General features: G+C 39.1%; 1 protein-coding gene across 2 annotated transcripts in view; it reads right to left on the bottom strand.

Moving 5' to 3' along the window:
- TMEM2 (transmembrane protein 2) overlaps positions 1 to 21,758 on the bottom strand; it is a 38,716-nt gene extending 16,958 nt beyond the window's left edge. Inside the window, exons 1-10 of one of the 2 annotated variants that reach the window (XM_010013230.1) lie at positions 21,434 to 21,758; positions 16,597 to 16,737; positions 15,500 to 16,061; positions 12,682 to 12,851; positions 11,740 to 11,928; positions 8,410 to 8,579; positions 5,103 to 5,312; positions 4,523 to 4,728; positions 3,889 to 3,958; positions 636 to 764 (exon numbers count right to left, since the gene is read on the bottom strand). In XM_010013230.1, the coding sequence (XP_010011532.1) occupies positions 636 to 764; positions 3,889 to 3,958; positions 4,523 to 4,728; positions 5,103 to 5,312; positions 8,410 to 8,579; positions 11,740 to 11,928; positions 12,682 to 12,851; positions 15,500 to 16,061; positions 16,597 to 16,737; positions 21,434 to 21,758 (2,172 nt within the window). The remainder of the gene's footprint in view (positions 1 to 635; positions 765 to 3,888; positions 3,959 to 4,522; positions 4,729 to 5,102; positions 5,313 to 8,409; positions 8,580 to 11,739; positions 11,929 to 12,681; positions 12,852 to 15,499; positions 16,062 to 16,596; positions 16,738 to 21,433) is intronic. The other variant, XM_010013231.1, reaches the window with a different exon arrangement.
- Between the last annotated feature and the right edge of the window lie 2,461 nt (positions 21,759 to 24,219).

The raw sequence follows: 24,219 nt of genomic DNA, 5'->3' as shown, positions 1-24,219 counted from the left end.
TGTGAAAAGATTACAGTAAAGACACATACATAAAATTATGTATGGTAAAACTATGATTGTATTCTAAAACACTGCTGAATGCCTGCAGCCAGGCTGAGAACCCTCAAAAAAAGCCTGCTGCCAACAGCTGGGCTCCCGAAGGTAACCTAGAAGCACAATCTCTATTCAGAGACTGCCACCCTGTGTAAACACCTGAGTAAACACCTGAGTTACTGTACATTAGAGACTTAGAAAAACAAGTCGCAGCTGTTCCAGGAAGCTATTAGATAAAGGACAACTACAATAAACTTCTATGCTTCAAGGGTCAGCTTTCTTTGGAGTAGAAAACAATGTCATCAGTAAGAGAGTAGCATCTGAAATGTTAATTTAGAGAAAGCTGATTTCATTAGAAGCATTCATTGATTTTAGTTGGGTTCTGCCTTATGAGGGTATTAAACAGAGTTAATACTCAAAATGTGGCAAGAAAATATACACATGATGATTATACACCTTTCTACCACACCTAGATATAATCATGCAGTTCAAACACAGCATGAATCTATCACATAACCACCTTAAAATGAAAACAGACAAGTCCTAATTTAGAATATTTACGCATAAAGATTTATTTTTTTTTAAATGAGATAACACATTACCTTAAAATTAGAATGAACCCTGTTGTTATAGAAGATGCCTAGGGGTGTAAGCTCTGACTTGGTTTCAGTGGCCAAATTATGAGAATCTCCTGTAGCAACCCTGTGGAACAAATACCATATTCCAGCATCCTGCAAATAAGGAAAGAATGACATTACTTGTAAGCAAATCTGATACTACTATGAGTGCTGATGTATCTAATCACAAAGTAAGTGTACGCTAAGTGGAACTTGGATATTTTAAGTAAGGAAGTGAGTAAGAACACAGCTCAAACCAACTGTGCACTATGGAACACATTTTTCAAAACAAAGTCTTCAAACACCTCTCCAGTGAGATTGTGGAAGTTTGCAAATAAGGCTATATTCTAGTGAATAATGTGCACTAAAAAGTGTTTTGCTTTTCAGTGAAACCATGAAACACCACACATTTAAGATCCTCTAATATTTCAAACCAGAAAAATATCAGAGTTAATGTAATTTTTGCATTTTAGTTGTATTTCATTACACATAGTTGATTTTCCTTTGTTTACTAGTAAATCATACCATTTACAGTAAAATACTGGAAACCCCTCTTCTCTTTACCGTTACAGTCTAACTAAGCTTTGTTCATCTCTGCTTACATCAGAATTTAATGACACAGCCAAAAAACCCACAAGAGCTTTCAGAAGGGAAAAAAAGCACATCAAGAAGTCTGGCCAGTTCAGCACTGTGCCAATAACATGCAGTAATAATTTCAGCATTTGTTAATTTTCTCCACTTCTTCAACATCACTGCTTTTAAAGAAGCTGGATGTATCTGCTAAATGAGACCAGTAAAAGTTCCCTTTTCAACCACATCTGAGTTCACAAGAGATGGCATCAGGACAGCACCTGCAAGCAGATACCTACAAACATGAAAAATTTTGCCTGACCACATGGTCTGTGCCCTTATAAAATTAAAAATATCACTGCATAAGGCACATTAAACGGTTAAACAGTAGCCACAGAAACACTGTGTACTGAGTGCTCATCTTATGAAAAAATAGTCATCGTCCTCTTGCTGAAGAAACATGGATAAAGCCAATTCATTCTGGCTTCGAAGATTTCACGCGTTTCACTCAGAGTATACTCATTTTCCAAGCAGTCCTGGAAACTCTGCTTCTCAGTAACATATTCCCATCCGTAATGATGACACACTTTGACATTTCTAGTGATTAACAATTCCAAAGCAAATGTGGATGTTCCATTAATAAAAATACCAAAATCTTACTTCACATATAATTAAATACAGCTCTGTGCTTGGCAGACTCAAGTAATTCTCATCCAAAACATATCCTGATGCTTGGAAAAAAGTTTAATAAACTTAAAAGCTCCTTAAGCACTTGCAAGCATTCAAAAAATGAAAATTCCACCACCACCACCCTCCAGCTCAAACAAAAGAAACATCTATTGCTTATACACCCTTATAATAGGCTTCATTGTGTAACAAAGGAGTTGGGGAGACAATGGAATTATTTCATTTGCTTGTGAATTGTTACAGTTCAAACCAGCAAAAGCTCTACAGTGCAGAGTTTGCATCAACACAATTGGAGTATTCGGTTTCTGAAACATAATAAACTGTAGACCCTTTGCAAGGGAGGTATATTAGAGTGGCCAAACACACAAATGCTTGTGCTGACCATGCACATTCTGGTAACAGAAGAAGTGACATTTACTGCAATACACTACAGAAGCAGAAAAAGACCTTGCAGGTTTTAAATAGCAGATCAAGGAAGCTTTAACTTAACCTGCAATGCTAATATAAGGCAAATCACTATTACGTATAGCAGGCAAAATTGAAAAACATTGCACTGAATCACAGAATAGTTTGGGTTGGAAGCAATCTTAAAGATCATCTGGTTCCAAACCTCCTGCCATGGGCAGGGACACCTTCCACTAGACCAGGTTGCTTAAAACCCCATCCAACCTGGCCTGGGTTTGCCATGCTTTGTTCTCAAACTTAGGTTTGCTTTCCCCCTCTACATGCACTTAGTTTGAGCCATGAAGAGCCAAGAGAGGAAAATTCTTCTGTAAACTTCTAAAGGGGTTTACATGAAAACCATTACCACTATCTTTGCATCACAGCACAACAACTTTTCTCTTGGATCTGCCTTCCTCAAGCCCTACTCCAGCCTATCTGTTACCTTGGAACTACAAGCACCAGCTTTACAGAACAGCCGTGTTTAAGATGAGACTGTGTTTTGTCTTGACAATAGCATGCCTACTCCGCCTGCCAGAGCCCCAGCACTGATCAGTTTGATAAAGGTGTCCAGATCCTTCGTAGTGGTAGACAGTCAACTAGAAAAGCTTGTCCAAAAGCAAAACAAACAAACAAACCCCCAAGAAAACCTACCAAAAACCAAACCGAAATAAAAACAATCAAAAATACTCCAGATCACACAATAAGCAGAACAAAATTTTCTAGGTTATTTTTAATACTCTAGATATTTCAACTCGTTTAAATATTTTGAATCCTGTTCTATTAATAACAGTATTCTGTGCATAAGAATACACTGACACACATTCATATTCTTCTTCCAGCACTGGAGCCTTTGCAACAACCACCACCTTGCCTGTTTTCCATTCCCATTAATCTCTTCAGAAGAATCCATTCAAAACCATGCATGTAACAGCCTTTCATCCACTGTAGAACAGACTCTAGCCCCCTATTCCACAACACATACTGAGTAGTTCAGCTTTACTTTTCAAGCAGCTGTGACAAATGATTCGCAGTAATATAATGTTCACGACAAGCATAACCATATCAGCAGTCACTGATGGAAAACAAATGAATAACAACTGACAATAAAAGTGTTTTAGCTGTTTCTTACACAATAAACTTTTTTTGTTAGTCATTTTTCATTCTGATAACTACAGCTATGAAGATAAATCTTCCGAAGCAGTCACACAGTAAACTCTTAACAAGCTACAGAAAATACAAAAGCCTTAATATGAAATGCGCTAGTTCTTTGGAAATAAAAGGATTTATTTATACATACACTTACTGACAGTATTGTCAGGTCTACTGACTACAAAGAGGAAGAGATCTCCTCTGTTCCAACAATAACAAAGATTTAAATTCACAGCTAGACAAAATTGTAATGCCAATATGCTGCCAAACTTAAAAAGAATACATTCATATAGAAAAATATATTTATTTTTGGCAGCGTAAATGTTACAGGTTTTACAAATACCAGTGGCATGAGTAGTCTGTGTTAAATTACCTCCATATGCCTCACCTGTGATCCTGCTGCTGCATTATTTATAAGATGATTGTTGGGATGAGAAATCCAGAATGTCGAAACTGCCCTGAAATATTATTCCAAAAGAAGTTATTATGGGAAAAAGCTCGAACTCCTACAAAAATATCTCCCCTTTGTAACAAACACATCAGAAAAAAAATAAACTGACAGCTGAAGTCATTATTTCATATGTGAAATAAAAACCACCCCTTCCCCCACCATTTAGAAGTCAAAAATACTTCATTTAATGCACAGCGTTTTATTTAATGCTGGTCAGATACTCTGTGCAATGATAAACTGTTTTAATAAGCTTCTACAAGAGATTAGTCATATGCGGAAAAACTACTGTTGACTTGAGAAAGTGCATGCCTTTACAAAGAAGTGAAGATGTAGCTTTAAAAGTCTACTATCTTTTAAACAAAAACAAAAACAGTCAAGCAAAACACAACAGTCTTCCTACAAAACAACTTATTTTTTCTCTTCAATAAAAGACTAAACACTAACTCCATTTAAGCTGTCTGCACTCTAAATTATACATAAAAATGTTCCCATCTGTATATTGTCAAGAGATCACCAGCAATTTAGCTGCTGCAGCTGGTTTGGTTTTACTTTTTCACCGTGAAACACGCACATGCAGTCTGTGGCTGGCACTGGGACATAGCTGCCGTAAACTTTATCCCTAATACCAGTACACATGCTGCTGTTTCTATCCGTAGGAAGAAGAGTGCCCGGTTTCGTGACTAGCCCAAGGTTGTGGTATAAAGTATTCCTCTGCTCAATGCCATCTTCTGTGAAGAAACAGTGACCTAGTGTGTCATAGCCAATGGTGTCCTTTATCTGCAGAAATACAAGTTCATTATGTCAGTGGCAATAGCAATTACTGAGATTTATTTGACAAGTACCATCTAGTTTTACTATCTTGGCACAGCTGCAGAGCGAAGCTTCAGTATCAGCAGCTCAGATAATTCAAGCATATAGTTTTATTTATCCCTCACAAACACACTACTGTGTCTGGAGAACTTAGCTGCCTGAACAACCCAAAAAAAACCAGAGTGGTGAGATCTGTTAAAAATAAGTTAGTTTCATTCATTTGTTGCAATAAAAAACATTTCTGAGAATTAAACTTGAAGAAGGAAGAGGACTGTCTTTGCTCTAAAAGCTCTTTGTAACATTAATTTCAACACAGTATGTTTTACTCTCCTTGAACCTACCAGCAAGCCATTAGTTGCATGAATAGTCACACATCTGGAAAAACAGTGATGAATGGAAAGACCTTCCAGGTAAGTCTTAAAACTATAACCTCCTTTTTCATCCACATCCCCACAAAGGTGAAAGTGAACAGGGTAACTTCCAATCTGCTGCTGGCCCATTTGCTTCAATTCCACATAGGAGAGATGAACGGATGTGAAATTCTTCAAAATCTAAAAATACCATGAGAAGTCCAGAATAAATAACCACTATTTGCTTTTTAACCAATGGAATTTAAGTTAATACATCATCTATACCAGATGTACAGAAGTCAGGTGTACACAGTTACCACAGGCCAGTACAATAACATTTAGAACAATCACTACTGTCTTGCTACAAAACAGTGTCCTTCATAGATACATGTAAAAGCTAAATCTCTATCTGGCTAAATCAGAGCAATTTTCACCAGATACATTGTCACACTTTACTGTTTGGTCTTTACCAGCTAGCTTGTTAAACATTCTTTACATACTGTCAAAATATACAAAAGTCACCCATATCAGGGCCTGTCTATACTGAAGCTGCACCAGTGTAGCCCACAGTATAGCCTGGGACAGGCTTAGTTAAACAAAATCACAGAATAATACAGATTCAAAAGAACCTGTTGAGATACCTAGAATCACAGAACCAACTAAGTTGCAAAAGGCCTTTAAGACTGTCAAGTCCAACTTTTACCACAGGACTGCCAAGTCCACCACTAACCAATGTAAGATGAGGCCCTCAGTGACATGTTTTTTTGAACACTTCCAGCGATGGCGATTCCACCACTTCCCTGGGCAGCCTGTTCCAATGCCTGACCACCCTCTCTGTGATCTTCAATTTTTTACTTAGCAAAGAATACACCTATCAAGTGCCATGAGCAGCCAGTTTCTCCAGGAGAACGCTGTGGGAGAATATATTAAAGCAATGGCAGACTGCCCCAAGCAGCTTCTCACTTCGATGTGTCTGCAGTCTTGGAAGCTTGACTACTCTATGTTCTCCTACAACTGGACCTTGAGCTTGTTTGCACATTCTAGCAGGGGAGAACAGCTACCGTATATTCTTGACCCATGAATAGTACATCGATACTGGGGAAAGTTTTCCACTTTGACCGAGTGTGCAACTTTGGGAGGGATGCATATGGAGTAGTGAGGGAAGAATGGGACACCTGCCTAGCCAGCCAGATCAGTGAAATCAACCCTGGTGATAATGAAGTGAGAGTTGCAGCCAGATTGCCCCGACATCCAGGTCCATATCTGGTCCAATTGCCAGCTCAGCACAGGGTCAGCTTTAAGACAGCTGCTCAGCACATTGCCCAAGGAATACCTCCAGACACAGAGATGCTCATGTGATGTTCATTGGTTCTTTCCCTTTCATTTTTCTGGTATCTAACCAGAATTTGTTTTGTTGAAACTTGGTCCCATTGCCTCCAAGAATTGCTCTTGCCTCTCTGAACCCTCCTCTGTTCCTGAAGACAGCAATGAGGTCCCTCCTCTCCACCCTCCCCAGACCAAACAAGCCTTGTTCTCTCAGCTCCTCCTCACTCCTCATCACCTGCTCCCAACACACAGCCTTCACTTGGACCCACCCTAGTGCATCTACGTCATCTTTGCAATGGGAACCCAAAACTGGACACAGCACTCCTGAGGAACTTCGTTACTAAGGGAGATACGAATTTGCCTTCAATTTCACAGTAACACTATCTAGTACAATGTAAAAACATAATGGGGCTGTAGCCATAACACAAGAAAGCAGAAGTATTTTCTTCCGCCTCACCTGCTATGAAAACAGAAACCAAGCGCAATAGCTAAATTGCAAGGAGCTAAACTGACAAAGGAAGCCTTTTTTTGTTATTTTATTAACTTATACTGAGTATTTACCAAAAATAACCATTTTCGTATATACTTTGTCCTTGAGGGAAACTAGCAGCATGACTTCACCCCCTCCCTGAGGTTTGTATGCCTAAATACCAGAGGGATTGTCAGAAGCAGGCATCCCAGAAATTTCCTACTCTTGACATTTTAACAGCACTAATGCAGTTGTAAAACTACAAACAAGCATCTCTCCTTGTTGCCAGTAAGCCTTCTTTATCCCACTATCCCAGTGACCATCAGAAAATCCATGATGATCAAAACCCCTGAGGCCATTAACATTTGCTAGTGCCAGGCCTCCTTCTGCTTGAGCACTGCAAGATTAACATAAACTGAAAATGCTCTTAGTGCTGAAGTCTAGGTTTGGCAGCAGACACTCAGCTACTCAGAACAGTCTCCTGGGAACAGTTTGACAACTTTGATGACTCAAAATGTTTGTTTTCTCTTCTATCTGCCAGACATCTGAAGGGTCTGCTGTATTTGCGCTATTGTGGCAATCAAGGTCATGCTTTGCAAGATTCACAGCTTGTTATTATCTTCTTCCATTACATTATCTTAAACACAAAGGAGTGCCTTGAGCCCACCTACTTCTCTTCCACAAATGGGAAAGGGCATATTTTCTTTCCCACCATTATGTTCACTGTTAAAAATTAAAATCTGCATCCAAACATATTAGAAAGAGAGATTAAAACTGTGACTAGCACATAATGAGCACAAATACATTTGCATTTAAAATACAAGGCCTCAAACTTTTCCAGCATCAGTGAAGAGCTGACAGACTGCTGCTCAATCCTTTCATCTAAAAACGTAAGTGAACACGAGTTTAGTTTCTTTAATACTACTTTCCCTCAGCATTTTTTATGTTTATGGTACCACAAGAAATTAGAAGCAGTTTCCTTTACATAACCTTAGTACTTTACATATATACATACACACACATATGTACATATATACATATGTGTGTGTATATATACATGTATGTATTAAAAAAAAACACCATGGTCCAGCTTCTTTCCTCTCCATGCCTCTCTAGTGCCCAATTTCAGATGAAGCATATCTCTAGGATTCAGTGCAGAAAGGCAGGGAAAAGAGGGAAGACAGAAAAGGGAGATCAAACTATTCTACAGTGTCACAGGATGCACATGCATGGACATCACTTCTAAGGGTTAATCCCTGCCATACAACACTGTGGTATGTGCTGACCATTTCATGCATTGATATGTCTTCCTCCAATTCTGTAGACTAAGTCTTGATGAGGTAAATCTCATTTGGGGAAAGCTGAGAATAAAGTCATTTCTACACAAAGCAACAATATCAATCAATAATTTTTAGTTTCCAACCTCTCTAAGTCTAGCATTAATCTTTTTGTCCTCACTATACCTTTACATGACAGCAAGCTACTTTAAAATGTTTTTCAGACCTTGATATGTCCACCAAATGTATCATAATTGAAGAACTGGCACTCCTTTTCACGATAGCAGGTATCTGCTGTCTCTCCCTTGATTAAGATATTTCTTGTAAGAACTCCGACTTCTGCCCTCATGTCCACTCCATCAATAACTTCTCCTACATGGGGAAACTGAGGATTTTCTGTCCAAAATCAGTTTGAAGCAGGGAGAAAAAACAGAGACAAAAAAAAAAAAACAAAAAAAAAAAAAAAAAAACCACAACAAAAACACATAAAAAATTGCCGTTAAATAAAAAACCAACCAAACAAGAAAAACCTTGCATTATAAACAAGTTACATGTAGCTACAAAACCTGTGCATTCCAATACCTTAACATGCTATTGTCTCTTAGCTTTACTTATGCTAAGGCACAAAACCTCCACATAATTGTTAAATAACAAACATTAACCCAGCTAACACCAAGTCCCAGATTGCGTTTGACTCTGATATTTAAGCATCTTGTAGGAAGATGAATCAAGTATGGTACTCCATGTTTCCAAAGCAATGCACTGCGTGTGTATTTTTCATTTTAGTAAAATAATTAATCCTAAACAAATCCAAACATATTATTTGCAAGTGCATCTTAACTTCAGTCCAATAGCTCGTGAACATAAAGAAAAAAAAAAAAAAAAAAAATTAAATTAATCCAATTGATCTAAAAAATTTTTAATGAAATGTTTGGGCTGGCCCCTCCCCCGGCCGGGGGCCAGGCGGGTTGGGGCTTGGAGCACCCTGGTCTAGTGGAAGTTGTCCCTGCCCATGGCAGGGGGTTTAGAACTGGGTAATCTTAGGGTCCCTTCCAACCCAAACCATTCTTTGAAACATAGATGCAGATTTGCTTTAAAAGAAAAAAAGATGCTAGCTGCTTAAGCTTTTTTGAAGAAAAGAACTGAAAACACCTCTGGAAAATACCATATTCATCCCCCTCTGAAAGAAAAAAGGATTTGCTCTCATAAGCAATTTTGCTTTTTCCTGGATAGTTATTCTGAAGACAAAACTAAAATTAGGGAAAACAGCATACTCTGGTTTTATACTTCTCTTCCAAAGAAACAGTAATTTGTCTGTGCAAACTGAGAAAATTATCTGATCCTGTAAACCTTAAAAAAAAAATAACAAAAATTATTTGTGTTTAGTTTTTAAAAATACTTTTCTCTCTTGATTTTGGTTTGGTTTTTTTTTGTTTGTTTGGTTTGTATGGTTGTTTTATTGAGGGTTTTTTGGAGAGGTTTTTTTTGTTTGGTTTTTTTTTCCATTTACTGATTCCTGAACACAGACTGCCACTATTCCTTCAAAACTTACAAAAGGATACAAGCCTAAACTGGTCGCTACCACAACACAAAGCAGAACCAGAAGTTGTATTAATGCTATACCTGATGTTGAACATTTCAAAAGACAATAGATGTCCATAAATGGGTCTACAATCCTCTCCTTGAAGGCTTACCTATTGTTTTGCCCTGCATTTGACCAGCATACATAAACACATAAAAAGCAAAGAAAGAGCAACTAGGCCTCCTACAAAACACTGCATTTTAGTTTTCCTACTAAGAAGGGGCCAAAATAGCTAAAAAACCTAGCAAAAATTATACAAGAAATAATTTCATAAGATGGCAAGTTCTCCAGCATGTCAGGTTTGCCAGTCCATGGAAAAATCATTCTTTGTGGAATGAATATATAAGGTGGTTTGAGAATTTTTCCCAACAGTATACATTACTGTGACAAAGGACACTTGATATTGGGGTGAAAAAAAACAACCCAAGACAGGACAGTTCATCTCCTTTAACATCTTTTAAAGATCTATACATAGTTCACATAGCATTTATTAAAAATAAAAAAAAAAGCCAAAATCTTGTATTTTATGCCATATTGTAAATCTTCTAAAAAGTACGTATTTTTTAAAATCCTTTAAAAGCCACTATTTCACAGCACATGATTTCTGAGATGAAACAGAGTTTGCACATGTATTATTCAGTGGTGACAAAAACCTTTAACTTCATACTCCAACCTTCAAGTTAAGCTTGCTCTTTTATATATTATGCTCAACAACAAACACCTTTCAAGACACTTAAGAACAAAGGCCTGCAAGCGTCATGCTTGATAGCACTAGATAAGCTCTGTGGCTTCATGCAACCTGGCATTCTCTGATGTATAATAAGGTAAACTTAGATTCACTTTTTCCGTATCTGGGAATTCACAGTGCAGTAGAACATACCTCACCCATGCTAATGAATGGTGTGGGATGAAATCACACTGCAAAGTGGATGTACAATCTGGCAGTCCCTTAAGACATGGAGGAACAGGAAAGTTCGAGGGCCTTCACAGAAAACTTCCAAGAACAGAAGGAGAGTAAGTTTGAAGGAGAGGAACATGCACCCTACAGAGGTGAATGGGACAAAACCTGATTCTGAAGAGCACTGGTTGGCTGCTGCAAACTAACACTGTAAAATATCACTAATTAGCTTGTGCTGCAAACTGATGCCTCAGCCCACCAGAAGGGAGCACTAGCTCAAGACCTGGGGCTGGTGGGACATCAGGGAGGGTGGCGCTGGCATGGAGGGCGGGCATGGAATGGCAGAAGGAAAATGCAGATGCTAGAAGAGCTGGAGAGCCAGTCCCATGGGAGGCTCTTGTGAAGTCAAGCAAAATGACTCAGCTAATAAAAAAGGAAACAGTCAACAACACGCATGACCATCTTGTGCACATCACACCCAAAGGAAAAACAGATTGCAACTACTCAGGGATATCCTGTGTGAGCAGAGGCTTAGAAGTGCCACTTATTTCATAACCATTCTGCTGGTGGGGTGTGGAGGGGGAACTGCAGGAAGGAGAAGGGCGAAAAGAGACAGGTTCAAAGACTGCCGTTTTCTTTTTTTCTTCCTTTTTTTTCCTTTCCAGAAAAAATTATAATGATAACACTTCAAAAGATGGGAAGGGCAATAAAGGTAAAGGAAATGGTAATGACCACAACAGCCATTCAAGCATGTATAAAGAAAACTAGTGAAAAGACAGAAAGGAACCAAGAAAGGAAAGCAAGCATAATCCTCTTGGAAGAAAACTAAAGCATTCAATAAGCCTGGGAAGAAATGAGAAAGAAAAGTTAGCATGGTAAGCTGTGAGGCAGACATGACATGATACAGACCAATTTTTCAGCAAGGAGAAGCACCCATTCCTGCATACAGCAACAAAGCCACACAGAAAGAGGTGAAACGGCTGTTCTTTACTGATCCCACTGAAAGGAACTAGCTGGAGTGTGCTACTGTGAATACTTAATTCACATGGATCTTAAAGTTGTGACTGCTTGCATACCTTTGACTTTGACCTGATACTTGCTACAGTCGGGGCAGGGAAGAAGGGTGAACTCCTCTGTCTGATACATTGAATAGTCTGTGCTTGCGACCACAATCCGGTCTCCAGGCTCCCAGCTACTAACATCATCCAGAAGATTCAGAATCACTCCACCTACAGCTTCCACCTGGAAGCCTGAAACTGGGACACCTAAGTAAAAAAAAAAAAAAAAAAAAAAAAAGCAAACACAATATAAGGTTATATTCACCTTTATACAAAACCATTTCCAAGAAGATACTAACACAATATGCACAAGATTTCACCAGCTCCAAAGCCCTCTAAAGCACAATTCTGCTCTGAAACATGTCAGTGTAAGATACTGTTACAGCCTGTTTATTTGGTTGATCTCAAATAAAACAGAAGATGGAACGCTGACAGCAAAAAAAAAAAATATATGAATTTTAAAATAAAATAAAATAAGGCAACAATTTGCAGGTCCAGCTACCAACTTGTCATGAGAAAAGCTGACTGAAGTTCAGCATCAAACAGCAACAGAAAATTGTAATAAGAATAAAGCATTTTGCCTGGCTTCTACCAAGTTTTCTTTCTAGGATCGTAATTAACATATCAGAACCTTAGAGTTAAAACACACATGGCTGACTAACTACTAAAAGAAAAAAAAAACAAACTCTTTCAGCATTCTGTAAGACCCTTTATCTAAATATATTTAAAACGAAGGCTCAGTATTATGCTGTTCACATCCTGTATATGGAAAGATTGAGAAATAGGTTGTGCTGAAAAAGAACTGTGTCCTTATACTTCATCCATAGCAAGGAAAAAGAAAAATACATATTACAGCAGGACTCGGAATATTAAATTGTAAGCAACAGCCCTAGCAAAAAAGCATATACAGTATTTTTTACTTCTTCCCCAACTGCAGGATTTCACAAAACAGTTTCCTACCATCGTTCCATTCGCTGTAAGCTCTCACAACAAACTTCTGACCATCCACTGTGAAAAATTCTTTCTGAGCAAGAGCTTTCCCACCGGTACTGTGATTTTCATAGTTTCTCACCGATTCATTACAGGAAGAATTTCCACCACCTATGACACCAACAAAAGCCCAGGCTTGCCTGTGAAAAACAAAAGTAAATATTCAAACATAATGGTCCTTAACAAATTCTTCACGAATAGGTAAAGGACAAAAGAAGGAGTACAGAAGTCATAAATAATTCTTAGCCTGCTCTTCCAAATTGATTTTTAAATGTATTAATTTCAAAATGCAGAAGAAAAATGGGTAGACCTCATTGAAAAGAAACAGTTTAATGTAACTGGACATCAAACATACAGATTTGCAAATACAAGAGCTCTTGACAGAGAAGACTTTAATGTAGTTTTTTAGCACAACGTTCAACAAGATTCACTTTTTCCAAAAGCAAATTGCAAGAGATGAGTGACAGAAGTGATACAGGATCCTACTCCCACACAGCTTTACTGGGGCACAGAATGACTAGGAGCCAATCCCAGTGTTCCTGCTGCAGCTTGCGGCCGTGACAGCACGGCAGCCAGGGGTCCCAGAAGACAGACCGTGTGGGCATTGGGTCTGGAGAGATGGACACCTCCATCAGCAGCTGCCAGCAATAACTGTACTGGACAGGCAACACTTTTTGAACCTTTCAAGATGCTCAGAGCCAGGAAAGGAACCACATACTGTTAAACAACCTTTGCACGAGGGATCACCCTCATGGTGTTTCTCAAGGCTGAGACCAAGGGTTTTTTCTTCTCCCACCCCTTGCTGGCCCTTCCCTCAGCTGGATGCTCACTCAGCTCAGCACCAGCATGTAGCAGGGATGCTCTGCTCAATGCATCCAAGTTTTTTGAAATGAAAAAAACCCAAAACAACTGCATGCCACCAAGTTAAGAAAACAAGACTATTCTGCTTTCCTTTACTGCTCTGTAATGCCATAATTAAGTGTGCAGATGAAGCAGTTGAGATCATCTATTAAAAAGCTGAACAATTTTGCATCATGTAAGTTCAATCACTCAACCCAAATGAAAACAGTGTCCGCTAGCTGGACTGTAGTTTATTGCTAATGATTGATTCAGAGGCAGATACTAAAACCACCTTCAATCCAGCTGCATTTATTTCAGTCCCCTCATGATGTTGTTGTTGATTAGGATTAAAAGGCCAAATGAAACTCTTCAGAGTTAATCTGTTCATAAGATCAATACATACTGGGCCAGCTTTTCAGTAGCAGCAGCAAAAAAGCTGAATGTTTCCCACACCAGCATTTAAAATAAATATCAAGGTATTTTAATACATGTTATTTGGCAGGAAGACGCAGAATAAGAGAGGGATGAGACAAAGTATTCACCTCCATGCCAAAATCCGCCTTCACCAGCTTTACATATTTAACAAAATGACCCTGCTTTTCCTCAGTGAGCACTTAGGGAGAGCTTCTCACCCATATTCTGTGGCAGAACAAGACAATTTTATATGCTTACAGAGCTTCTACCAACTAATGCATAGCTACAACAATCAGCTCAGCAGAGAAGGAAGAAAAGCTGCTTCTTCCCACCTGCAGGCTGCAGAAGTTCTTCATTTCAGACAAGCCAGCACGGAGGTCATGAGCAGAGACGAACACCTGAAACCCACACCTCCAGGCCAAGTCAGGGCTGGCTGAACAACCGCCACATGAGCTTCACTGCTTTCAGGTGGTAGTACTTACCACGGGTCTTGGCACCTCTGCCCAAACTGCTTCAGAGGCAGTGCTGCAAGCACTTTCCATCCCACAACCACATACCTACACCAACCACTGACAGAAACATGCTCCTGACGAGAACAGAGGTCAGACCGTGCCATCCTGACTGATGCCACAGCCCGCCTCTGCCAAAGCAGAGGGAGGAAAGTGACTGGAACCCAGATGTTAGGGGTTAGTGAGGGGTAAGAACAGAACGGAAAAACTAAACATCTGATTTCCTGGAAATAGTGAAAAACAGAAAAAGGTTATGCAACACCATCTTAATGGAAGCTGAAGAATGAACCAACACCGTTTGGAGATGGCGTCCCTTTCACTTGTATTCCCAACCCTGTGCAGCACAAAGCCAAGTTCAGAATATGCACTGCAAAAAGTCATGTGGAACAACTGAATGAATGGCATGGCAGTTAAGTTTCCTGCTTTAGTAATTCCTATTACACTTCCACTGTCCCACCATCCAAACCCTAACCAACTGAAAAGAAGGGTCAAAAAGATACAGAAACATCTTACAAGTGTAATTCAGTAGCGAAGTATAAGGATTTTTACAGATCAGTTCCCCTGCAAAATCAGTGGAGGAGTTACATACTTTCATTTCAACAGTGCATGAGTATGAATAAGATGCCATTTGATATATAGGATTAGCATCTCCCCCCTGTATTCAGTTAGCCTTTCATTCATTGCTCCTCCAAACATAGTCATATGCATTAAAATCTTCACCTAGCAAGTGTTTTCTGTATGTGTGTTTGAATGACAAAAAATTCCTTGTTGCATCCAGTTTGAATTTCTGTAAAGAACAGTGAACAAGAGCAATTACAAATAAGTAACAAAATCTATCACACACATACCTAAAATTATCAGTCTCTGCACACTGAATACTACTACTGCAGTACTACATACAACACTGGGAATCCTGCAGACTTTAAGAACAGGCATTGTTGAATTTTAATGAATCCCCCAAAGGTGGAAGAATCCGTATCAGATCTAATCTTTACTCAGCACAAAAGGGAAAATAAATTACTTACCTGTAACTCAATCCTCTGACAAACTTACTTCCCAGAAGATTTTGAATAGTCACTCTGGTTTCCTCCAGTAGATTTTTAGCAGCTGAATCTCCTACAGCAATAGCAACAATGCGACCAGGACTTCCATTTTTCAGTAAGTTCTGGAGCTTCAAGCTTTCTTCTGAAAATTCATGAGTGTCAAACTTCAGCACTTCCAAAACCTCTGCTGTGTCCTGATCAATCACTCTCACATTCAGTCCTCGGGAAAAATTCTTTTTAAATGAATAATGACCATAGGCCAGCCCTGAGAAATACACAGTCTTTGATAGAAGAGTCCATGATAACTTCTGGTGCCCATGTAACTCCAGTGTTCCTTCAGGGCCCACACCAATAAATTTTTGGCCAAATTCTGGCACATCAGCACCTTCGTTTGACTTCCCATACAAAATAATAGTTGCTTTGGATTTATAGCGGCATTTCTCTGCTCCAACATGAAGCATTCCACCATCCTTTATCAGGATAAATCGAGTTCTCAAGGTAATATTTTTAGACCCTTCTTTATCATCACCAAATACAAGTAATCCTAAAAGAAAAAAAAAATAAAAATAATTCTGTAGGTCAAACCAAAGTTTCGATAGACTTACAGAACCAATTCTGCAATAAGAAGAACACGAAAAATTACAGGAAAAATTATCCATGAATTAAGTTGTTATGCTCTTATATATGGTTGAGAATATCTGGGGAAGTAACTCCTACCTATTTTTATTATCTTGCTAAGAATTTGGTTGGTTTATTTCTAATTTTTTCTGACATTTTGGTAGAATTACTAACATACAGCAACCATTAGAAAACAATCAGATCTTCTACAAGAAAGGCTACTACACAAGTCTTGTTTTACTATATCCTACAGAAAAGCATGTCAACGCTCCTCTGAAAAGACTCTACAGTGTTCATTCATCTTTCTAATGATATTCCTGCCCTGGCAGCAGGCTGAAAAGCAAAAGCAGGGAACTTGTCAATAAGCTGCAACATAAAATACCAATATGTTTTTCATGTAATCACAGAAGTAAAAACTATGCAGTAAACTGAAGCATGATGTTCATCTTGCCATTTCATACCTCCATCCTGTATAACTATAGAGTGTACTGTAGCGTCTGAGTTCAGACGAAACAAATCCCCTTTTTTGATAAAAACTCTCTTTTCAGGATCTTTTCCAGGGCTCCAGTTTTTAAGACGAGGATTTTGATCGGGACAGTTCTCTGCAAAACAATGTGAAATTCAGCTTTTAAAAACTAAGCATCATCATATCAATCAAGGCAGCATTAGGGTGAACACAAGCAAGGCAGAGTCAGTCACCTGCAAAGGATTCCAGCTCCTCCTGTGGTTACGATACTGCAGCCACTGACGCTACTATTTGTATCTGAGCAGCCAAAAAGATACCTGAAAGGTGGCTAAACTCGCAAGGGTGGGAAGGCATTCTTACATTGAATTAAACTTCTGGTAACCACAGACTGAACTGTCAACATATACTGTTGACAATAAATACTTTCTAACCCCATCTGATTATTTCAAGATTTTCTACATCACCTGCAGTAGATGACGAGAGATAAGTGGGAAGCACTCAGATCCACAGCAGTCACACTGAGCACCAGGTCTTCTAGACCAGCTACCTAGGGCAACTAACATAGTTGTAAAACATCTAAATATACCACTTCCCTCAAAGTCTCTGCCTGTGTGAGAAAGGCTGATCCTTTCTTGCTTTTAGATATCCAAATCAATTCTTTCCATGTAGGTTTACAGGTAAGGGATAAAGAGGGACAAGACATCCTTAGTACATTTACTGTAATATCTTTCTGGTTGGAGCAGCTTCCTGGGAGACCAGACAGTTTGGTCTAAACTCACGGTTTGTGCTCCTTAATAAGTCAACTTAAGTATCAGGATGCAAACCACATGAGAGCTGTGTCACATGCAATCCTTGCTGAAACCCTGCTGAAGGTCTGGCACTACACAGGCAATAACACCATACTACGAGGCCAGAAAAGGAGAAGCAGCAGCAAGAAGTGACAGGGTTGTATGATTTCAGATGAAGTTAGAGTAATATAACATTCACAACAGGAACATCTTTAGCATATTAAGCAGCTGAGTAATGCAGCAGCATAGACATACGACAAAAACAGAAACAGGAAGCATATTTCTTGGATTTTCTTACCAAAAGAAAAGTCAGACTGAAAATATTTTTCTTAAGCAAAAAAAACCAACCAAAAAGATGCCAAAACAAACAGGTTAGCAGCCAGACTGAGAGTAACAGTCAAAATAGCCTTTTCACATCTTATCTTCTGGAGAAAGACACCCACACATCTGCTACGCAACTTCGGGGGCAAAAACCTATTAGCAATAGCCCATTCTTGCACAATCCAAAGAAAGCGAAACCTACCCACAAGTTTAACACAAGCCAGCTTTAGTTTTGCTGACAGAAACATTTTTCCTTTGGTGTTAACTCTCCACATTTCAAATCTTTTCCAACTCAGGAAACCCACATAAACCAAGATTTGACTACCAGTGGGAAAAAATTAGCAGAACTGCATAAGGGCAAAAGGCATCCAAGTAGCAATATAAAAATAAAACCAAAGGCAAATCTTTTGGGGGTTCCTAAGAAGACAGCATTTAGAAAATGAAATTCAACACGAGGGAAAGCCAAGAAGCACTGCAATCAGTGAGACTGCTGACACTCACCAGAGAAATGCAAGACTCTTGCCTGACTCATGCAGAGTCACCAACCCCTTCCCCCAGACACCACACACACGCGCACTGTGAAGAAACTCTATTTCCTGACTGGTAGCAAAAGCCAACGTGAGGAAACCATGAGTCAGCAACCTGATGATTTCTGCTTAGCGTGATTCACAGAAAAGAAGATCTAGTAACTGTAAATTTTCCTGTTGAGTCAGAAAGAGGTATAGCACAATAACCAAGAAAACCCTAAATCTACTGTCCACTACAATCCAGCAAGGAAGTCATCAGCATCAGAAATACATCACTCCTGAAATGCAAGCATGCTTCTGAAGCACAGGGAATCAGCTTTTTGGCAAGCAGATCAGATGTGCTCAGCAAACCTATTTTGAAATTCTCCCTTAGCAATTGTGGTGCGGTGCAGGGAAACACCAAGGATCTAACACTTCACCATATGTTACCTCTGAAATTACTGATTAGATTTTACAGACCGCAGACATTGCCCCTACAATTACAGTTAAATGAAAACAGAAGCACACACAAGAAAACGTTAGGTAGTTATGACCTTGCCAACATAACCACTCCAGTTGAAAGTTTTGGAAGTTAAGCCCTTGCTTCAGAGCATTTCTGTAAAACTGGGTCAGCTCTCCTTAATAAGAGAGAGCTTCTAATAAGAGTTGTAGGGTGGGTGGAGAAGGAATTGAGATTTTTTGCAAATGGTGGAGGGAAAAAAAAACCCAACAGAACAAAAAACCCACAAAACCCACCCTGAAAAATAATTTAAAAGTAATTCTAGAACCTTTCATTTGCTGCAGCAAGGATATGAAATCTGGCAAAAGAAAAGGCACGAAACAGCTCTCTAGATGTAGTTAAATAGTTGGTTTCTACCTGCTTAGCCACCAAGTCGGGAGATTTTAAGACCTCTGGGAAAAAGTTATCAGTGTTCTATTATGCTCAGCAGAAGTTTATCACAGTTTGGCAGCTAAATCTTCTGAGGATCCTGTTTACTCTGGGCAAGATCCAGCTGAGAGCTGCAAAGGCCAAGCAGAACTTTTCCCCAAAAACTTCCCCAAGCTTATCATCCTGACCCTGCAACACAAGCCCCTGGAAATGGGGAAGGAAATTGCATTTCCAGTGCTCTCCCTGGATCTCTAGTGTTCAGGACTCCTTAGAAAAAAAGATGCTGACAGGAAGGTGAAAGCAAGGAGGAAAAAGCCCAGCTGACAGGCAGGAACAAAAATGTGGACGAGTATCATTTTCCCTTTGGTGAAGGTATGCCGGAGGTTTAGGATTTACACGCAATTACTACCAAGTCTCACATTCCCTCCACTGTCTTTTGAACAGCTATTAAAAGTACTGACAATATGGATTTCCAATTAGCCCTTAAGAACATACCTAGCTGGAACTTGTGGCATTGGGTACAGTACTGCATGTACTAAGTTGGTCATGAGCGTACTAACATTTCAATCTATTGGGAAACTTTTGGGGAGCTGTTGCAACAATACTGCAAGATGAAAATTTCAGCCAGACTTTCCTTGGTGCCTATTAAGAGTTTCTCTAGGGCCACTGTTTCCAAAGGATCCTATAGGTGCATGCTGGGCTATTTTTAAAGGAGAACACAGGGAAATTTCAGAAAGACACAATGGAACAATTAATGCTGAAAACTGGCCTGAACTCCCATTGAGAAGCAGTGGGAGATGGAAAGACAGCAGTTAATCCTTAGCCCTTATTTAAGTCATTTACCATAGACAAAAAAACCACCATCTACTGTATGACAGCAACTTTTCCTGCAACATCCTCAGTATTCCTTCCCTCATCCCCCTCTTCACCGTGATCCAGCAACCACGTGCTGACCATGCACTCACAGTGCAAAAAAGCCACACAACTCAATGCCCCTGGAATGAGCTACTGCGAATGAAGCAAAACCACTCCAAAATCACTTACATTTAAAAAAAAAAAAAAAAGGCAAGCCAGCTCCTTCACATCTTTTTCACATCTTCGCAGCTTATAAAGCAAAAAGGGACTATTATTTTATGTATTCTACAGCACAGGGTAACACTACACTACTTTTAAAAACCATTATCAAAATCTACAACTTTTAATTATAGTCTTGGTATCGAAACAGAAAGGTTCCCCTCCCTGAAAAGTACTTCTCAGAGTCAACTAGCTAACTCATTCTTTAGCCTCCTCTTTAACTTTGGCTGTAAGCGAAGTACTTCCTGCAGTAAGTGTTCCTGTTACCATGATCTGGAGAACAACATAGCAGTAATTTTTCATTTACTACTCCCTCAGGTTTTTTTCTTTCCCTTCATAATTATTAGAACTCAGTAACTTCACCCAAGAAGAGATCTCCACAATCCACTGCCAAAGTGCTGTGGTGGGGTGTGTGTATTCATTTTATACTGTCATCTGAGATCTTCAATTGATTATTAGATTTGTTCAGCCTGTGTTGCACTGACTTTGGAAACAGAATCTTTTAGTTACTATGCCAAAAGCCACTAAGGAGTATAAGTCTATTGTGTTACAGTAGCCAACAGTTTCAATTCAAAGCCCTGTTCAGTTTTTAGAAGCCCAACTTCTGCCTTAAAAACAAAACAAAACCCAACCAACACAAAACTGCAACATGCTCCAAACTATACCATAAGCTCCTGCACCTCACAGCAACTCGTAGCAGTATTTGGCCAGAGGGACATACACTTACTGATCTGTGGTTAATCATATCACCTGTTCATGTGTTACAAACACTGAAACATTTGGGAGGTTTTCCAAATTCCATGAAAGTTGCCCAGTTTTCTAAGCTACGCTGAAAAAAATCAGGGCTAACAGATCAAAAAGGTCCCCACCCAATTTGTGTACAAACAAAGAAAACACATACTGTTTGTATAAGTGTCACAGACTTTTAAATACTTGTACTTGAACACTCTTTTACTACGTTCCTCAGTTACTGCTTCAACAGGACTTCATTTTGCCTGCAATTTGTGAAAAGATCAGACAACTTCTTCTGCAGACAAAAATAATAACATTCATGCTTCTTTCCCCTCATCAGTAGTCTTTCTTTACTGCTATGCTGATCATAGCCCCCAAACACTGCTTCCCTTCACGTTAAAATTGCAGCAAGTGTCCTATTTTTTGCAGTTAACTTTTAACACTCATCCTGATGCTTAATTATTGAATTATGTTTAGAGCGGCCATAACTTCTAGGATGATTTTGTTTGTAAAATAACTTACCGTCTGGAGCATATTTTGAAGCTATTCCCAAAAAAATCCCCAGTGCAACAAAAAGTGAAAGGCTAGAAATGGCAAAGCAAATGAGAGTGTTTTTATGCCTGTTGGCTTCTGCCTGGCGGCGGTGCTGGTTGACTGGTAAGGGCGGGAGTCTTGCCCGGGCTTCTTGTCTTGCAGAGGTAAATTCGGCTGCAGCATGGCTCTGTGAGGGTGGTGGGGGACGGAGAGGAGCAATTCTCCCTGGGACATACCCCGAAGACCTGTGACTGCTCCCATTCTGAGGCCGGAGGAAAGCAGGGGAGCTCCCCCTTACATCAGTGTCTTGCATGTTATAAAGTCACTGGAACACACACATACAGGGGAAAAAATAAGAGACAGGTTTTCAGAATACAGAGCACAATACACAAAGTTTAAAAAAAAAAAAAAAAACAAAACAAAACAAAAAAGACACTTTAAGCCACATGCCATCCTAAGAACAGCCACTGAGGCTGCAGCTACTTACACACTATCAGTCACTCACTTGATAATGATCATTTGCCACGGTTTAACAACTTGAAACAACAGTGTATCTATTTTCAACAAAATGAAACTCAAAATCACCTGGTATGGGAACACAGTACACAGCACAGACTGTTTCTTCATAGTTACACTAGGTATTTTTCATAGTGTTTTCACAGTTAACTTATGAGACTAAAACAAGGCAAACAACGAGAAAGCTAGCAACCCCTTGTTCCCCAGAGTTATGCAAAGAATGCCTAGATGTATTTTTTCTGCATGCAGAAGCTGAACAAACTCCTCATTGTTTCACTTTGTGGAAAAAAACCTGAAAGAGACAAGTCCTCCTCCCACACTGGAAGCAGTAAAAAGCATTTATATTTAATACATAAAATATCAAATATTTTTATTTATATTCACACTGATGACACTTTGTCAACACTTTTAAGTAGCTGAGGCACACAGAGCTTGCAAACTCTAAATTTACTCACGGAGGGATCTGATTACTAGTAAAGGTGCATCAGGAATGGTCCTGTAAAAGCCATCTAGATCTTGTTCAGAAAACCTTGTGGTTTTTCTTGTTGCGGAGATGCCTGAATTTGGACACAAACGCTGGAAGCAACATCACCACTCCAGATCTCTGTAGCTATCACCCAGAAATAAGCGCTACTTTTATTTCAGTTACTGGTATTGTTTCCGTCTTTCTCTGAAGCAACCAATGAGGAAAGCCAAACAAAAAAATCACTGCCTGGGCAGTCCTTGCCAGCACTTCCAACCCACCAGGCTTTTCTGTTTTAAGAGATTCAAAACTGCATCTAACTGTCTTTTCAGGCTTTCTGGTCAACTGTGTTATATTGTATGGAGTATTCACAAAGCTGGCATGGAGTTTTTAGCTTTGGGTGGGTTGGTTTTTTTGTTTGGGTTTTTTGTTTTTTGTTTTTTTTTTATTAAGCTTTTTCAGGCATGGGATTTTTTGAGAAGGCTGCTCAAGTTTCCGCTAACTGAAACTCAATTTTCTAAACTAAATCCTGAATGGGATTTAGGCATAGGTCATGTGTATTAAATAGCAAAATGAACTAGGAAACTAAAACCTACCAATAACAGAAAAGCATAAAGATCCTCTTTCTCTTCCATTAACAAAGGGAAGTCTGAGCTATACTCTGAAGTGCCAGGCACGCTGGTGAAAGAGAAACGTGACAACTGTAATCTTATTCTGAGAAGTAGCAAAGGAGCCTTTTGTCTCACATGCTGCAAAATTTGATACTTCACTGTTTCAAGGCAAAAGAGTGGTTATTATGGAACAGGCGTGGATCACCCTTTCATGGGAGACAATGCATCTCCAGATGTACGCACCATGACAATAAAGGCACAGAAACATTAACTGGAGTAGCCATCCCAGAGTGCAAAAATCATGCCAAGTCCTCCAGCAATGTTTCTTGCACCTGTTTGTTGTAGAAAATTGATTTCCACCATTTGCCTTTCTGTTCTTTGAGAAACTATTTCGCAAACCTAATCCTCTGCTCAACTTAACTGCCCAATGCATTATGAGCACTGCAGAACAGCTTGCTTTCACCACGTGTGAAAGCTTTTACACTCAACCAGTCATCTTCCAGCAGTGAAAACTCAGTAATTTCTATGTTTTAAAAGTGGTGTTAAAAGCTGAGAAGGAGCTTTTCAACTAATTCAAAGACAGTATTTATGTCAAGCTGAAACAAATAGTGAAGTATCTTTCTAATTCAAAATTTAAAGAAATCTGATCCATCATTGAGATTTTTTTTTATGGTTTGCACCCCCAACTCCTTAAATTTGGTTTGAAAGTTTTCAGTTATGGCTTTTATCACACTGACAAAGTAACTAGAGTGTACATCATAACACAATACAAAAAGTTAACATGTTTTTTAATTGCTTAGCTCTATCAAGTAAATTCAGAATGGTTAAATGGTTATACTGTCTTTTACAAAATGATTTTACAATTTTTCCTACTAAGGCCTCTTAAAGTACTGATAGCCCTTTAAAGAAAAAATACGATTTATTACAAGACACTGAAAACACTTGTGTCACATTTCAACAAAATTCTGTTTTGTACAAAGCATTCCGCCTTCTCTGCAAGCCTCGTTTTGCAAACTGTGAAAGTTTTCCAACTATTTCACTTAAGTGCAAACACAGGTCAACCCACGGACGGGTGGAGGAGAGACTGCAGAACCACTGTTTTACCCATCACAAAATAAAAATAATATAACAAAGCCAGGAGATACTTAGCACAATCAAAAGATTCACTATAAAATTTTCCATTA

Source organism: Nestor notabilis, unplaced genomic scaffold (assembly GCF_000696875.1).
Source record: "Nestor notabilis isolate BGI_N333 unplaced genomic scaffold, ASM69687v1 scaffold1064, whole genome shotgun sequence".
NCBI classification, from domain to species: domain Eukaryota; kingdom Metazoa; phylum Chordata; class Aves; order Psittaciformes; family Psittacidae; genus Nestor; species Nestor notabilis.
The sequence above is the reverse complement of the archived record's forward strand: the minus strand, read 5'-3'. Positions and strand labels throughout refer to the sequence as shown.